The 18,396-nt window shown below is 40.8% G+C and overlaps 1 protein-coding gene and 1 pseudogene across 5 annotated transcripts in view; one reads left to right on the top strand and one right to left on the bottom strand.

Annotated features, from left to right (window-relative positions):
- Adgb (androglobin) overlaps positions 1-18,396 on the top strand; it is a 125,731-nt gene that overhangs the window by 105,887 nt on the left and 1,448 nt on the right. For 4 of the 5 annotated variants that reach the window (XM_076926841.1, XM_076926842.1, XM_076926845.1 and 1 more), the window contains 7 exons: positions 1,968-2,140; positions 3,822-3,878; positions 4,616-4,804; positions 5,449-5,572; positions 10,326-10,490; positions 16,632-16,722; positions 17,392-17,575. In XM_076926841.1, the coding sequence (XP_076782956.1) occupies positions 1,968-2,140; positions 3,822-3,878; positions 4,616-4,804; positions 5,449-5,572; positions 10,326-10,490; positions 16,632-16,722; positions 17,392-17,575 (983 nt within the window). The remainder of the gene's footprint in view (positions 1-1,967; positions 2,141-3,821; positions 3,879-4,615; positions 4,805-5,448; positions 5,573-10,325; positions 10,491-16,631; positions 16,723-17,391; positions 17,576-18,396) is intronic. The other variant, XM_076926844.1, reaches the window with a different exon arrangement.
- Positions 12,570-13,788, bottom strand: LOC143440155 (eukaryotic initiation factor 4A-I pseudogene; annotated as a pseudogene).

Raw genomic sequence — 18,396 nt, 5'->3', positions numbered from 1 at the left:
GTAAAAACCGAAAGGGTCTCACAGGGAAGGCTTCTTAAACTCTTGTCATCAGCAGGTACTCTCACCCGCACTTCTTTCCCACAAGGGGTAAGCAGGTTCATTCCTCTAAGGCTTTCTAGTTACACACACATCCACATGAGTCAGGGCTTTGCTTTCCATTCCACAGCTTATTCTGATACATGTTTACCAATGCATGCAGATTTCTTGCAAGCCTCGAACAGTAAAGTAAGCAACCCAATAATGACTATATCCTATGAATTCATCAGTTAGGCTTAAAGCACACAGCATGAATACGGACAAATTTTACTACTTATCAGCACCAAGAGGAAAGAATTATAAGAGCAAAGGTTTTTGTATATTAATGACATTAAATTGGTATTAATTCAAGCTTATTATAAAGAAACATTTTAATTACAATCTTACTCAGAGACACCAAAAAAAAAAAAAATGAAAATGCACAGAAAAACAAAACCTTGAGACAATTAAAATGCTGCACCAGTGACTATGGTTTTGAAGCAAGAGAAGGTAGTAACAGAAGATTAAAGGAGCAAAAGACATATGAAATATGTAGTAAAATAAATATCAAAATACCCAACATAAATCCTTCTTTTGGGGCAACTATGTTTAATGCAAATTAAATGTGCTTTACAACAATACATGATATGCCTGTATATGTTCATAAGACAGACATACTTTAATTTCAAAGATATGAACAGGTTTATAACAAAAGGAAGGAACACACAGTACAAATAGCCATCCAGAATGGTCACGCTATAAATGTATTGTAGCCGGGCCATACTCTTGTCAAAAATAAAATTTAAAAACCCAAACAAGTGCATGAGTTATTTTGTAATGCTGAAGTGATTACACATCTATAAAACAAAACCATTATAATCATCTGAATCCTACAGCAGAGTTTAAAGTGCATGAAGGAAATGCTAGTATTGAAAGAAGAGATAGCTAATTCTACAGCTAGTTGGAAATTTCATTACTACATTTTAAGAAGTGGGAGGAAACTTAAACAGAATTCACGATTATAAATGCTTGAATAACATGGCAAACAACCTGCCCTAAGAGAAGAATTCTCCACTCCAAACTTCCAGAACACACAAACTTCTCAAAACATATAGAGCATCAGGCGGATGATAGCTGATGAACCAACACCTGGAATCTAAACAACTGGGCAGGGATAGAAACTGGGAAGCAGTGTTTTCTGATCCCAGTTGAAGAAAACTAGAAATTAGTAAGAAATGGATGTGAAAGTTTCATAGGTGTGTATAAAGCAACCTGGTCTTAACATAACTGTCTACATTAAAAAAAAATCACTGAAAAACGGAGCTAGAGAGATGGCTCAGTGGCTAAGGGGCACTTAACTGCCCTTGCAGAGAGAGTAAGGGTAGTTCCCAACACCCATGCGGTGGGCCCCAACTCCAGCTTCATGGGAATCTTATGATGTCTGAAGGCACCTATATGCACAAGTGCAGTGGGCACACACACACACACACACACACACACAGAGTGATCTTTTTTAAAAAGCAAACTGGAAAGTCAGAGAAAGAAAAGAAAATCAATCCCAAATCAAATGAAAGGAAATAGTAAAGGTTAGAGCAGAGATGAATGAATTGTGTAGCGTAAGTAACAATCCGGTTGACTATGCTATGAAGGAGATAAAAGGTACCCACAAGGCAAACATGGTGGCTAATGACCTGATGGTTGCATAACCTTAATGTTCTAAAGCCTACCGCTTTATATATACCAGTATTGAGTATTGAGTTAATATAGCATAGCTATATTAACATATCTCAATTTTTAAAAAAACATTTGACCAGCTCTTATATTTGTTTACAAAGAAAGGAATCTAATCTCTTTAGATGAAGCATCTTTCTAGGGTGCTTGCCACTTCCTTACAGGAAAAGGTCTTGTTATCATGTCGGGTTGCACTAGTTTCCATTTTCTTGTCTCTTTAGCTCATGTGGAGAAACATGAAGAACCAGCTCCCGTGGGAAGCCCAGATTCCCACACTGTCAGTGAAGGGCAGAAAGCCACAGGAATGCCCAAAGCAACACGCAAAGGCAAGGAGAAGGCTTCTGAGAAAGAAAAGTCGGCCAAGGAAAAGCAGACTCCTCGATTCGAACCTCAGGTGGGTGCAGACACGATGCCCTCCTTATTCAACAGAGCCGGGTGGGTGGCCCTGGCCAAATGGACTGTGAGGGGAAGTTAGCAATAGGAAGCAAGGAGGACTCCAGAAGTGAGGAGTCTTGTCCACTTGCATTTAAAGATTCCTCGTGCCCGTGGGAATATCATGAAGTATAAGCAAGTTTGACGGTATCCTGAGATCCATCTGTTAGCACCTTAACATGTCTCTATCAGTCAAAACTCCATACTAGGAACATTTCTGGCCAGCTCACTGTTGGAGCTGTTTAAAGAGAACTAACATTCTAAGTGAGAAAGAAAAGAATTCTCATCTATGTGACTTGGTTCTCACTAAAATACTAAGAGAATCACATAGGAAGCAAGGTCGTCTAGGTAATAAGGAAACCAAATTTTAAGTGTAAACTTTATTCAGTGGCTGCAGCCTTCTCCTCTTCCCTTATTCCATTGTTTAAGATGGACAGAACCTTGATCTTACATAATGTATTCTGCATCCACGCCAGTTTGAACATTTAACTTGCCTGATGGGTTCCCCGAAGACCCCACTTCCGGAAACTTATAACTCAAAGCTAGTTAACCAAGAAAACCTCCTTTTTTCCAAGTTGCTTTTGGTCTTGGCATTTAATAAACCAACAGAAAAACATACAAAGCAGTATATTAAATGGAAACTTGAGAGAGAAATGACAGGAAAATTACTTGGAGAATAAGGATCTCTCTCTCTCTCTTTAATTGTCCAGGAGTGAACTTCTCCTATCTAACAGTCAAGACCATTTCTGATGCCTCCTGTCCTTGCAAGTGGTTCTATAACACTTAAAGTGCCACTCACTTCCAGAATGAATCTGGAGGAACAAGTACATTCAGAGCTAGAAATGATTAATTATATTATTCAGTTTTGTGAAGTATACCTTATGCAAAATTTAGAATTAAAATATTTTAAACATTGTGTCTGTGTGTGTGTCTCTGTGTGTGTGCGTGCACACACAGACACACACACATGTGAATATACTCATGGGTATATTTTCAGGTCTGAGGACAAAGTGTGGGAGGCAGTTCCCTCCTTATGCCACATATGCCCTGGGAATAGAACTCAGAGCATCAGGTTTGGCTGCAAGCACCCTTACCTGGCTAGCTTTAAGATTTAAGCTGATATAGCCCAGAGTCACTTAGGAAGCCAACTGAAGACATGCAGATTAACTTATGGCCATGTCTGTAAGAAATCTTTTTTGATGATTGATGGAGGGTCCACCCCACTGCAGGCAGCACACTCCCTATGCAGGTAAGTCTGGGCTAACTAAGAAAGTTAGCTGACCATGAGCCAGTGACTTAGCCATATGCAGCCTTCTTCTATGTTGTTTGCTTCAGTTCATGCTTGAGCTTCTGTCCTGGCTTTCTTCCAGTGATGGGCCTCAAAGCATAAGCCGAAATAAACCCTTTCTTTTCCAAACTGCTTTGGGTCATTACATTGATGTATTACGTCAACAGAAAAATAAGCTACAACACCCATGGGCCCAAGGCCCATAGACTTTATTGTGTATAATCTTAAGCCAAGATTGCATAAAGTGAGGGGCACAAACAGTTGTTTTTCTTTTTCTCATGTGCATGTGATATGCATGAATATGTGTCTGTATGTGTACATGTGTGCAGGTACATATGTGTGCTTGTGCTTATAGAGGTCCAGGATTGATGCTGGGAGTCTTCCTCAATCACTTCCCACTGCATTCATTGAGGTAAGGCCCCTCAGCTGAATCCAGAACTCATTCTTGTGGTCTTCGTAGGCAGCCAGCTTGCTCTGGGGGGGAAATCCCATCTTTGCCTGCTGAGTGCTGGCATTCCAAGCCGGCTGCTGTGCAGTCAGCATTGGAGCGCTGGGATTCTGAGCTCTGCTCTGCCCACTTTCAAAGCAAGCATGCTTTGTCTACTGAGCCATATCCCCAGCTCCACAGGCACAACTCATCACTGCGCAATTCATTGACTTCCAACAAATGTACCCACTGTGTCGCACAAGGTAAAGCTTTTGCCCGTGAACCCACTGCTGTTCATTTTGCCATCCCTGCACCAAAGCTCCAAGTTACCAACCCGTCACCTCGCCACCTTCAGCGGTCCCAGAGTTCCTACAAATGCCTCACACAGTTGAATTAGTTTGTGTTGAACTTCCTCAGTTTACTAAAATATGTGCCTGCAGGGTTCTCCCATAGGCAGATGGTTATTTTTCAGTTCAGTGCTAAGCACCCAGCATAGGAACATGCTGTAAGTTGTGTGTTCACTGGCTGGTACACTTTTATGCCGTTCACCTTCCTGTAATTGCTTCTGTGAAAAAGAATACAGTGAGCATTCTTGCAGGAGTCTTATGCAAATTACGGTTCTTTTCCTGTATGGTAAGTAGGCAACAGTGAAATCTCAGTTTAGGGGGTGAATCCCTTCTAGAGGAGGAAAGCATTCATTGTTATAAACTTTTTTCCCCTAGCAAATGCAAATGCCCACCGCTGTTCACTCTCAGCAAGAAGATCCAAACAAACCCTACTGGATCTTGCGGCTGGTCTCTGAACACACCGACTCAGATTATGTTGACGTGAAAAAGGACACAGAACGGGCCGATGAAATACGTGCCATGAAGCAAGCTTGGGAGACTACTGAACCTGGCAGGGCCATCAAGGTCGCCGGCCTGAAAGGCGGTTCTTTCTGTCTTCGTTGTTAGATGTAGTCTTGGAGCTGAGTCCTATGGGTGAAGGTGTGGGATTGGAAATGTGACCTGAGTTACCGATCACATGTCCAAGCGACCCCTCTTTATACACAGCCATGAAGGCTGGATTCACGTGGATCCTGAACAGCCTCAAGTAGCAGAGCATGCAAGCATCTAATGCCTGCTTTCCTACTGCAGTTTTAGAATCAAAAGTATATGCTTCCCCCTTGTGAAATTTAAATACCTGTCCCTCCATACGGCAGAGACTCTTCACCTTCCTGACCCTGCGGCCCTTCACGTTGTGGTGAAACCCCCTCCCCCCAACTATAAGATCATTTTTGTTGCTACTGTTATGAATCATAATGTAAATTTGTTTGGAAAGACGGTGGCCAAGAGAGCCTCGACCCACAGTTTGAGAACCACCAGTGCCTTCAGGGCTTAGACCTTTAGTCTTAGTTAACGTTAACGGAGAGTTGGCTTGAACTACCCTTCTTTGTGTTTTCTTTTTCAATTTTGGTTTTGGAACTCACATTTCTCTCTTCTTCCGAGTACCTTGCTTTTGCCTGCACCACTTGCTGCTTTTCAAAGACCTCACAAGGCTGACATCTGTCTTCCAGGCTGCTCAGGCCCGTTTGAAGTACCTGACCCAATTCATTAAGAAGCCAGCTGATTCCTCCACCTCTGCAACCAGCCCTGACACTTTGTCTGTGACTCAGAGCCAAACTAAGTCCTCAGAGGAAGGTCAGTGGAAGTTACAAGCTGCTCAGGAATTCTGGTGGGGCGCTTCCTTAACCACAAGGAATGATTTCTGAGTTTCTAGTCCTTAGGATTGTGAAAGACCATGAGGCTTCAAATGAGGACACAAATAGCCTTCTAAGAGTCAAGCCTCTTGTAGTCATTTCCACCTGCCCATTCTCCACACATAGGCAGAAATGGTTTTCCTTACATAAGAAAACTTGATGAATATGGTGTTGCCACACAACTGTAACCCTACAATTTGGAAAACAGAGGCAGGAGGATTAGGAGTTCATGTCCATCCTCAGCTATATAGAGAATTAAAGGCCAGCCTGGGCTACAGGAGACCCTGTGTTTGAAAGAAAAAGATAAGAAGGTGAAACCAGACACGACATAAGGTTGTTATTTGGGGTGAGGGTAGCTATGGGGAATCGGAGGCAGGCCTGTTACTTAATAATATGGAGCCTTCTTTAAAAATAAGATTAAAAGAATAAGATTAAGAGTAATAAACATAACTACTGTCTTAGTTAGGGTTTTACTGCTGTGAACAGACACCATGACTAAAGCAACACTTTTAATGACAACATTTAATTGGGGCTGGCTTACAAGTTCAGAGGTTAAGTCAATTATCATCAAGGTGGGAACATGACAGCATCCAGGCAACCATGGCTCAGGAGGAGCTGAGAGTTCTACATCTTCATCTCAAGGCTGCTAGGAGAAGACTGGCTATCATGTGATTAGGAGGAGGATCTCATTGCCCAACCCACAGTGGCACACTTCCTCTAACAAGACCACACTTCCTAGTAGTAACAGTCCCTGGGCCAAGCATATATAAACCACAATATTCCACTCCCTGACTCCCATAGGCTTGTTCAAACACATGCATCTCTGGGGGTCCATACCTAGCTGTAGCATAATAAAAAATACATTTAGTTTGACTTCCAAAGACCCATAGTCTATAGCAATCTCAACAGTGTTAAAAGTCCAAAGTTCAAAGTCCAATAACATCCAATCACTTAACTATAATCCCCAAAACAATACAGAAAGCCAGTTGGGCAAACTCCAAATTTTGCATCTCCATGTCTGATGTCAAAGCAGTCTTTAGATCTTCACTCTTATTTTTGTTGACTACAACAAAATTCTTTACCCTGGACTGGCTCTACTCCCTGTTAGCAGCTTTCCTCTGCAGGTATACCATGGCTTTGACATCTCAAATCTTAGGGTCTCTAAGTCAACTTCAGTGCTATAGCTTCTTGTTCCAATGTCTGGGATCCACACATGATCTTCTGGGCTCCTTCAAAGGGTTTGAGTTACTTCTCCAGCTTTACAATCTATAGCACTCGAGGCTCTGATTGACTCCACTCCACTGCTGCTGTTCTTAGTGATTATCCCACAGTACTAAAATTTCCAGTGCACCGGGGTCTTCTGCTGAAACTAGGCTTCACCAATAGTCTCTCATAGGCTCCCTTCATGGTGCCAAGCCTCAGCTTCTTTGTATGATCCCTTGAGTCTTGGGCCAGATCTGCTGATGCTGCACCTTCACCAATGGCCTTTCCTCGCCTCTCACAGTGTCAAGTCTCAGCTGCTCTTCATGACCCCATTCATACCTTCAAAACCACCTGGGTGATTCTTACACATTACCAAGGCCAGATCCAGCATGAGGTACAACATTGGCTATCTCTAGAACACAGTTTCTTTGTGCTGTCAGAAAACTCTTTCCAGATTTCACCTCAATGGTGCTTCATAATCACTGATAATTTCTTAGCTCCAGCTAACCAGTATCAATTTTCCCAGTAGTCCCTTCTATTTTTGACTCTAAAGCCAGAGCCAGATGGCTGAAGCTGCCAAGTTCTGCTGCTTGCAGGGGCTGGAAAATGGCCCCCTTGTTCTAGTACATCATCACCAGCCTTCTGTTTTCCAACTCCTTCACTACCTAAGCTTGGCTGTCCTGGAACTTGTTCTATAGATTGATCTTGAACTCAAAATTTTTCATGGCTCTGTCTCCAGAATGCTGAGCTCAAAGTCATGTACTACCAAGCTTGGACTTTGGCTTTTCTCTCCTTCATATTTGCTCTATACTATGGCCTCGAACTCAGAGATCTGCTTGCCTCTGTCTCCTGAGATTAAAGGTGTGCACAACCATAATTGGACCTCAGCTTAACTGGGTGGGACCTTGCCCCAAATTTACCACCCCCTTAATCTATTTATCTTCTTGAACATAGGCTATAGCTCCATTTCACTTCCTGGTGCCTCATTACATTACTACTTGAACCATACATTTTATATTTTTCCTTTCTCAGCTTGCTCCTTTTTTTTTATTAAAACAATCTTCCTAAGACTAAACCTATATATGTAATCTACATAAACGAAACAAACTTCGTAAGAACAAAGTCTCTGCTGGGCTTTTTTGAGACTTCCTTTATCAATGTAACTAATATAAATCTTTTTACCTCAGCCTTCTCAGACAAGGACAAAAAGCAGCCACATTCTTAACCAAAATACCACAAAAATAGTCTCTAGACCACATACTGAATTTCTTCTCCACTAGAACCTCTTGGGCCAGGTCTACACAATTCAAATCACTCTCAGCCACAGTCTTCCATGTTCCTACTAGGCTAGCCCATTAAGTCCCACTTAAGGTATTCCACTCTTTCTATATCCAAAGTCCACAAACTCACATCCTCCCAAACGAAACAATAGTCAGGCTTATCACAGCAATACCTCAGTCCATGGTACCAACTTCTGTCTTAGTTAGGGTTTTACTGCTGTGAACAGACACCATGACCAAGGCAACTCTTATAAGGACACCATTTAATAGGGATTTGTTTAAAGGTTCAGAGGTTTAGTCTATTATCATCAAGGTGGGAGCATGGCAGCATCCAGGCAGGCATGGTGCAGGAGGAGCTGAGAGTTCTACAGCTTCATCTGAAGACTTCTAGGAGAAGACTGGCTCCTATGTGGTAAAGAAGAGGGTCGCATTGCCCACCCTACAGTGGCCCACTTCCTTCAACAAGGCCACACCTACTCCAACAAGACCACACCTGCTCTAACAAGGCTATACCTCCTAATAGTGCCCCTTTCTGGGCCATCAAAATTCAAACACCACAACTACTTACATGAAATTACTGTCATTGCTTGGCAACTTGCATTACTTAAATTATAGTTGACTCTAGTAGCCAAAGGTGATTGCTTCCAAGACCTACAGTGTATACCAGAATGCACAGGGGTTCAAGATCATTTAAGGAAATGGTGGTATGTTTTCATATAATCTCTGCACATTCTCCTGCATACTTTTATTTGTCCTTATATATCTTACATTCATAATTCAACCTTTTTAAGTAGTTGTTACACTGTATCATTTAGAGACTATAAAGGTAAACACGTATATATGTTCAGTACAAAGAAAACTAACATAACTAACTAGTAAATAACCACATAAAATTTTAAACAATATATTTTAAATTATTTAGTATTATTGTACTGTGTGTATGTGCATGCTGTTTAAAGGGTTGCCACACTATATATACAGAGGACAGACAGTTACGTGGAGTCAGTTTTCCCCTTTACACAGATTCCAGGAGCTGAACTCAGGTCACTAGGCTTACACAGTAAGCATTACTTTATCTCCCTGGGAGTCTTGTCATTCTTTAACTATATATGTTTAAAATGTTGTATTAATTAATTAATTTTTATGTTATGTATATATGTGGGTTTTTTTTTTCTGCATGTATGTTTATGTACCAAATGTGTGTCTGGTGTCCAAGGAGGCCAGAAGACAGCAGCAAATCTCTTAAGACTATACTTACAGACAGTTGCCTTATGTGTGCTGGGAACCAAACTTGGCTTCTCTAGAAGAGCATCCAGTGCTCTTAAAAACTGAGCTATCTCTCCAGCTCTGCCTTAACAAATTCTTGATCAATGGTTAGTTGACTGAATTCATGGATGTAGAACCAAGAGATACAGAAGACAAAGTATATTCTATTTTACACTTATATAGCAACCCATTGATGTATATTCTGATTTTCAAGGTGGAGAGAGTCTCAGTAATAGTTCTAAGTTTGTGAGAAACAAGAGATCCAAAAAGCATGCAGACCTGGTCCTCCTTTGATCCATTGTCTTGTTGCATGTATAGTCAGACCTAACAATGTCCAGGTACCACTGGAGGCAGAAGCAGTTCACACCCCAAATCTTTTGTTCCATTCAAATTAGAATATGGTGAAAAGTAGATAACCTACAATGGATGAATAAATAGGAGAATAACACATGGCTAATTGCCAAAATGATGATTCTTCATGATTTCTTCATGGCCAAAGAGTCACTATTAGAATTGCTGCTAAGGAAAATTCTGCCAGCTTCAGGATCTTCACAAGTAGGAATGCTTTTCAGTTAATTTTAAGACAATTTCAATAAGTATCAAGACTCACTAGTCCCTTTCCAAAGAGAAATGCCTTGCCTATATATAGTGGTCTCAACACTTAAAGACCTCCCCTCTGTCAAAAATTAAGGTCTCTGACTGGATGTGGTCTTCTTATCCTGAAGAGGCTTCCAGGCATACCTCACACATGTGCCTACAGTAGCCATATCATGCTTTGGCGTCTCAGATTGTGCATGGTGCTTGCGCCTTGTTAACACACTGCGAAGCTTTGGAATCATGTCCTCCAAATCTGGGCTCCTACAACCAAGCACTGTTTGATTTGATTGCATGGACTTAGCAGAGTGCAAGTTATTTTTTTTCAGGAGCATATACATTGTGCTATAGGAGAACTAGGTACTGTGAAAGATGCAGACATCAAAGAACTGCCACCAGCCCCAACAGGAAGTATACTGTGGAAGAAGTGGCAACTGACCAAGACCCTCAGCTCTCTGTCGAAATCCACAAGTAGTGAAAGTGCAGTGAAGGAAGAGCTGCCAAAGAAGGAGTTTGGTGAGTTTTTATCCTGCTGGTGAGGTAACACATACACCTATCTGAGAAAGAACACTATGTCACAGACTATAACCCCTGCTGAGTCCTGATCCTACTGGTAAGGTAATCCATACACTTGTCTTTGAAAGAACACTATGTCATAGATTATAACTTCTGGTGAGTCCTGGTCCTGTTGGTAAGGTAACACATGCATCTGTCCTTAAAAGAATACTATGTCACAGATTATAATAAATACATGTGAAATTTGGGCTCCCCAATATATATATATATATATATATATATATATATATATATATATATATGATATATTTATATATAATCTGTCACAGCTGGGAACACAGTGGGTCTCCCTGGCACATTAATCTAGATTTCTTCAATTGCGACCCCGCCTGACCCCCAGGTCTATAGCAAATGCTAGAATTAAAAGAAAATGCTGTTTACTAACAATTCTTAAGTAAAAACCAACCTTAAAAACTTGAGTCAAAATAAGAATTGGGGTGTAGTTCAATTGTAGAGCATTTTCCTGGCACATGCAATGTTCTAAGTCAAATTTTAAGCACTAAAAGAAAGCAAACAATAATAATAATAATAATAATAATAATAATAATAATAATAATAATGTTAAAGTATGTGTGAATGTGAGGGAGGGGTTGGAGGGTGATTCCAGGAAGACAGGTGAATTTTCCTAAATTCAAACACTGGTGGATGTGAGTCTAGAATAAATAGCTTCAAAATAAATGTCAAAGGAAATCATCTGGATCAAGAGGAAATAACCTCAGAAGGTGATTCAGGTCTACACAGAAAGGTCACTCCATATGTGGTTGAAGAAATCGGAATAATCTTTCTGAATGTGAATTTTTTAAAATTGATTTGAGAAGAGTAATTGGAAAGCTGTGCTAGCAGACCGCTGACACACAACCAACATGTCAATGAGAGTACAAATTGTGGCCAAGGAAGAAGTGCTCTGTAAGAAAAATGTCTTTCTTACCCTGCTTGCATGAATACGATGTGATGCGAATGCAAATGTGTGCTGTGGAAACTACTGTTAGCAAAACCATCAGGACATAACTGAGGCAGTGATGAAAGGGGAGTCTCTGGGGAGGAACATCTCCTTCAAAAAGCAAAGGCACCACCATCTCTATAGCGACAGAACTGGAGAACTGAGACCAGAGCAAACTCAAACTTAGACAGAAAGACATAAAAACTACAGCAGAGATAAATGAAATGAGGACTACAAATCAAAATTCAAACGAGTAGCCACACCAACCTTGAAATGGGGTGGGGAATCACAGAAGTAAGCATAGAAGGTAGGAAGGAAGAAATTAAAGTGAACCACAGAAAAACACGAAGGTATTATAAGAGATACTATGAACAACTATATGCTGGCAATGACCTTAACTAGATGGGCAAATTCCTGGATGCACAGCTTACAGCGATTAGATGATTTGGTTGACTGACTGATTGCTTGAGGCAAGGCTAGGAGATGGCTAGGAGTGGGTAATGTGCCTGATACGGATACAGGAGTTCAAGTCTGCAGATTAGTGCTTGGCAGCATTGAAACAGGTGGATACACAGAGTTTGCTGGCCAGTTACTCTAGTGAAACCATGAGCTCCAGGTTCAGGGAGAGACCATGTCTCAAAAAGTAGGTGGCCAGCCATAGTGAAAGACACCTGTTGATCTCCGGCTACTTTATGCTTTTCTACACACACACACACACACACACACACACCAAAATTATAAATAATTAAAATTTAAATAGTTCATGATGAAGAAATAGAAAACTTAAACAGATCATCTGCAGGGCTGAGTCCATAGTAAATTCTTCATCAGAGAAAATCTCAGGACCAGCTATTATCTTCCCTGTAGTATTGAATCAGATATGTGTCAAACAACATGAGGTTTTTTTTTTTTTTTCCTCCAAAAGTGACATTTAGAGAGAGGGGAGGAGAGAGCACAAACTAAACAAACATAAAAACAATATGTGTATCTCTTGGCTCCCTTCCCTCCCTCCCTCCAGCTATTCTTTGGCATCCCCTAGGACTGAACCCTGGGCTGGGGCCAGGAATCAGGACAGCCCCTCAAATTAGGTCAGCAAGCTTGAGGGACATCTCTTTAACAGAGGTGTTGTAGAAAGTCTCAATGATTTGTAGAGTCCTCTTGTCTTCTTCTGTCACCATGTTAATAGTCACACACCCTTCCAGCCAAACCAACCACCTCGACGCATTCTGTAGATGCAGTTTTCCCTGTTGGTGGGAATGTCGTTATTGATGACTAAGGAAACCTGCTACATCTCGATGTCTCTGGCCAGTGGGTCAGTGGTAATTAATGCTCTGCTAGAGCCAGACCAGAACCCCCTCAGGATCACATCTCGTTCCTTTTGGTCCATGTCACCATGCATGGCGGAAACAGTGAAATCCCGGGCATGCATCTTCTCAATGAGCCAGTCCACCTTCCTTCTGGTAAAGATAAAGATTACTGCCTGCATAATAGTCAGTGTTTCATTCAAGTCACACAGTGTGTCAAGCTTCCACTCCTCTCATTCCACACTGATGAAGAATTGGTGGATACTGACCAGGGTCAACTCTTTCTTCTTGACAAGAATCCAAATGGGGTCTCTCATGAACTTCTTCGTCACCTCAAGGACATCAGAAGGCATTGTAGCAGACAACAAAACTACCTGTGTGATACTATTGAGCTTTTGGAATATATCACAGATCTGATCCTTGAACCCATGGCTTAGCTCTTCATCTGCTTCATCCAGCACGAACATCTTGATATAGGTAGGGGACAGGTATCTCTGGTTAAGCATATCAGACACCCTGCTGGGGATACCCACGATGATATGGGGAGCTTTCATGTGCAGCTTCTGCACCTCAGCATGCATGTTGGTGCCCCCATAACAGGCGTGACAAAAGGCACTCATGTAGTCTCCCAGTGCCATACCCACTTTTTATATCTGCTGAGCCGGTTCACTAGTGGGTACCAGAACCGAAGCCTGAGTGGCCTTTAGATCTAACTTAATCTGCTACGGAATTGATATGGCAAATGTAGCTGTTTTCCCAGTCTCAGACTGGGCTTGAGAGATCACATCATAGTCTTTGATAAGAGGAAGAATAGCGAGCTGCTGGATGGCAGAGGGCTTCTCAAAACCATAGGCATAAATACTACGGAGGAGGGATTCTGAGAGATTGATATCATGGAAGTGACAATCTCATTCTAGCTACTCTTAATGATGCCTTCCAGCTCTATCCCATGGGGACCATTGTCTCTGGATTGAAAATCCTGACTCGCGGACATGATCCATAAACTCTAGACAACATGAATTTTTAAGATATTCAAACTTATTCTGTGGAGCTATCATTGCACTGGTCTCAAGTCAGTTAGGTACAGCAATACCAAAGAGCCAATATCCTGATGAAACTGGATGAAGAAAAAATTCTCAACCAAACCTGACAAACCCGAGAGTTGGGTCAGTCTTTAAGAGTGCTTGCTGATCATGAAGAGGGCCTGAGCTTTGTTATTGGAATCCATGCCTGCAGGCTCGCAACCACTTATAATTCCAGTTCCAGGGGAATCTGATGTTTTCTTTTGACTTTCATGGCACATACACACTCATGTGCAGATTACCATCCCCCCCCCCACAACACACACACAAGTAGTAATTAAGAAGTAATATATCTTGAAAACCTAGACAAACCATATACACATTAAAATATTATTCACTGTGATTAAGCTGGAATCAAACCAAGGATATAACTACAGTTCAAAAGATCATTAAATAGGTTATGTCACACGAACAGAATGAAGGATGAAAAGAGGGTGGTCGAAACTCAACCTGTCGATCAGAAACCCAGCCCTATGATAACCAAGCAATCCATACAGTATTTTATGGACCTAAGCATGGTCTTGTGACCTAATTTACTAGCTCTAACAGTTCTGTATATAAGCACATTTCATCTGTAAACAGGGATGACGTCATTTCATTCCAATTTAAATAAAATTTGTTATTCTTCCTCTTGCCCTAATTGCTCTGGTAAGGCCTCTCATACTATGTTGGCTGAAAGTGATGAAAATGAAAATCTTTATCTTATTCCAGACCTTAAAGATACTTCTTTCGACTCTGTTCTGTTCAGTAATGTTAAACTGGTATCCATATCGCCTTTGTCTTATTCATTGAGAAATAAACATGGAGTATGAAAAGGCAAGTAAAGGGAGTGGTCGGGAAAGACTTCATCCCACACTGTTCTGACACTGTTGCCTTCTGGAAAAGGTATCAATAGGATCAGTTGCTGAGTGGGCTATGTATGGGAGAAAAATGGGAGTTCCTGGAGTCCTTGCAGGTCAGTGAATGTACTCGCAATGATATGTTAATACAAGACACTCTACAGTTATCCAAACTCATATAGTGTATAAGACCTAGAGTGAACCCTACAGGAACCTGCAATGTTTGGGAGGTAATGGACATTTGGGAAATACTGACAATGAGGGAAGATATGTGTATATTTGTAAAGTGTTAAGCAGAATAGTTCCCGATATTGCTGTGAATCTGAAATTACTCTTAGGAATAAGAATTGAAATCATAAAGAATAAGATGAAACAACTTTTTTCCTTTGTAATTTCTACATTTTTCATGATATTAACAACAATTACTTCCAGTAGAGGGCTGAAGTTGGGCTAGTGGGATAAAGTACCTGCTTGCCACATAAGCCTGACAACCTGAGTTCACTCCCATATTAGAAAGTCAGATGTGGTGGCCTGTGTCTGTCATTCAAGAATTCCTGAAGATGGGAAGTGGAGAAAGGAGAACAAGGGGGCGGGAAGGTCACTGGCCAGCTGGCCTTGAGTGTGGTGCACAGCACCAGAAATAAGAGAAATTCTGTCTTTGGAAGGTGAAAGGTGAGGACTAACTCCCAAAAGTCATCCTCTGACCCCCCTCACATGCCAGGGTGTGTTTGCACGCTGACACATCAAAAGAAAGAACAAAAGGAAGAAAGAAAAAAAAGAAAGAAAAAGAAAGAAAGGAAGGAAGGAAGGAAGGAAGGAAGGAAGGAAGAAAGAAAGAAAGAAAGAAAGAAAGAAAGAAAGAAGAAAGAAAGAAAGAAAGAAAGAAAGAAAGAAAGAAAGGAGGGACAGAGGGAGGGAGGGAAAGAGGGAGGGAGGTTGGGAGGGAGGAGAGAGAAAGAGAGAGAGAGAGAGAGAGAGAGAGAGAGAGAGAGAGAGAGAGAGAGCTACTATGGTTTGAAATTTTTTTAAGAGGGTAACTGTAATTTTACCATGTGACCCAACCCATTCTTGTTCACTGGAGATATCTTAGGAAAAACAAACAAACAAATAAACAAACAAAAAACTATATTCAATGATGTAGATTAAAGGAAGCCCCTAGCTTCTAGGGGGTGGGGTGCCATAACAATACAAAGGGGGGAAGGGCTTTGCCATGACAATTGACAGTTGGGAAGCTCATTTGAATAATATAAATGTCTTGAAGTTGGATTTTTTATGATGAAAGAACCTAATAGATTTGCTTAAAGTATTGCATTGCACTCTTCAAGTTGGTGGGGTTTCTTTGGTTTGGTTTGCTGGCAAACTGTGCTTTCTTTTTAATTTGAAGGCGTAGGTGCTTGGAAGAGTCAAAAGGTCACTATCATCCAAAGACTTAAATTTTTATTAAATCTTTTCTTGTGGCTCCCTATGGGTGCATGGAGTAAAGTTGTTCCTATGGCCTTTGGTGTGCTTATTTTATGTATTGCTTAATCCAGTGGGAGGTACAACACTGTGTCTTAAGAACATTTAAATTATATGTACCATAGTGCTTGGCATGACTGTCAGACATTTCTCAAACTCTTTAACTTTTCAATCATTTAACTTGTTTATGATAAAACTTTGCAATTTGAAACTAAGAGTCTGTTTTTTCTCTTTCATCTAACTGTAATTAGAAAAAAAGTGTTGCTATTTGTTCATTTAGCTATACAGAAATACACAACAGAGGCTAACTATAAAGTATAATTCATAAGAGGATTTCAATAAAATCATAACAAAAGCACGGGGGTTGCTCCTAAACAGAAAACATTGCTTTCAACCAGGAGACGTATAGCTATTTGGTTATTTAATTATGGAAGCCTATGTGCTTTGCTTTTCAACAGTGGTCCGACCACGATCTCTGACAATTTTGGAAACATCTCCACAACAAATCCGTAAAGCACTAGAATTTCTGGATTTCAGTCATTATGTGAGGTAAGTTGTACATACCATATGTACAGATATGTACAGACAAGTGTGTTCATAGACTCTTAGATATTATATCCCCAATGGGCAGTTGCTAAGGAACCAAACAGTTGAAATTAAATGCTTACTATGTCTTAATTCTGTGTAAGGCTTTAGAGCTGCATGATTTTGAAACTTATATTTGTCAAATGTTTCATTATTTCAATCACCAATTCATTTACATGACTTTTGTTAAAAAAAAAACCCTTTTGATATAAAGTCTTTTGATACCCACTACTATTATTTCATGAAGTTATGTTTTCTTCAGAACTAAATAATAGGATTAATAAAATCTATCATACATGCTTATGTGTTTTGAGAATGCTGTCAACTTATTGGATAAATTCAAAAGTAACCCCACAAAATACTCATAGTTTTGAACACCAGTTCCACAGTCACTTTATCTAATGATGTATCTGAGTTTACTGATATTCTTCACAATATTTCATTAAAATATCAATGAGTCAGTATACAGTATGTAGCCTATTTTTTAAAAGTTAAATGTTTTATTCTGCCATCCCTCATGTTCGGGTTGACTCACTGATAACACAATTCTAAATTACTTTGCATTCTGAAATAATGTTTACTTTCAAGTTCTCCAGTGATGTTATTTTCATTTTGTCAACATTCTACATCAAGGAAAACAGCCGACGAGGCTGTACTGCAGACGGATGAGCTGAACAAGCAGCAGGCAATGCAGAAGGCGGAAGAGATCCACCAGTTCCGGCAGTATCGCTCCCGCATCCTCAGCATCAGGGATATTGATCAGGAAGAACGCTTTAAGCTAAAGGATGAGGTTCTGGAGATGTACGGGGAGATGCGGGTGAGTCTAGTAGTAACTCGGGAACTTTGCCACACTCATCTGTAATAGTGACGATGCGGGTGAGTCTAGTAGTAACTCGGGAAACCCTTGCCACGCTCATCTGTAATAGTAAAAAGAATCAGACTTACTACCTTATCTGAATAGAAAGGAGTCTTAACGTCTGACTCTACAGTTTACCACCTCACAGAAAGGATGTCTATGTGTCCTTACTCATTCACAGCCTCCTTAAAACTCCACTAACCCATCATAAGAGGAATCTATCCTATGGAGATAAATGTAGAGAACTACTGGGAAACTACCTGAGTTGAGACAGGCTGGCTGTGGGGAATACTTGAGAATCTAAACCCGCTGCTCGCCGCATTCACACAGGATACCCCACAGGCCCAGCAGGCTGGTACCACGGATGCTATAAAGAAGCGCGAGATGGAATACAATGAAGTTTACTTGGTTTACATGTATTTAAAAGGCACAGATCAAAACCACAACTCTTCACTGTGGGTGGCCATTATCCCCCCCCCATTTCTTCTGCAGCAGCATTGAGTGCTCAATGCAGACATGGTCCAAAGAAAAGCTTTATGTGCCAAGGAATGCCTAAGTTAATTTTAAAAAAGACTGTGGTACTAGGAATGGATAGATACAGTAAATGTGTAATGATGGCTTCCGTCTCCAAGAAGGGATTTATTGCTTTCCTCTTCCTTCCCTCACACTCATAAATATACATACTATACTCAAACATGCTCATGTAGACACACAGATATACACCACGCTAACGACATACATATACATAACACGCATACACACAGTCACACATACACTCGCAG

The sequence above is a fragment of the Arvicanthis niloticus genome, chromosome 28, assembly GCF_011762505.2.
Source record: "Arvicanthis niloticus isolate mArvNil1 chromosome 28, mArvNil1.pat.X, whole genome shotgun sequence".
In the NCBI taxonomy this organism is placed as follows: Eukaryota; Metazoa; Chordata; class Mammalia; order Rodentia; family Muridae; genus Arvicanthis; species Arvicanthis niloticus.
Note: the sequence above shows the minus strand (reverse complement) of the source record. Positions and strands in the feature narration are given on the sequence as shown.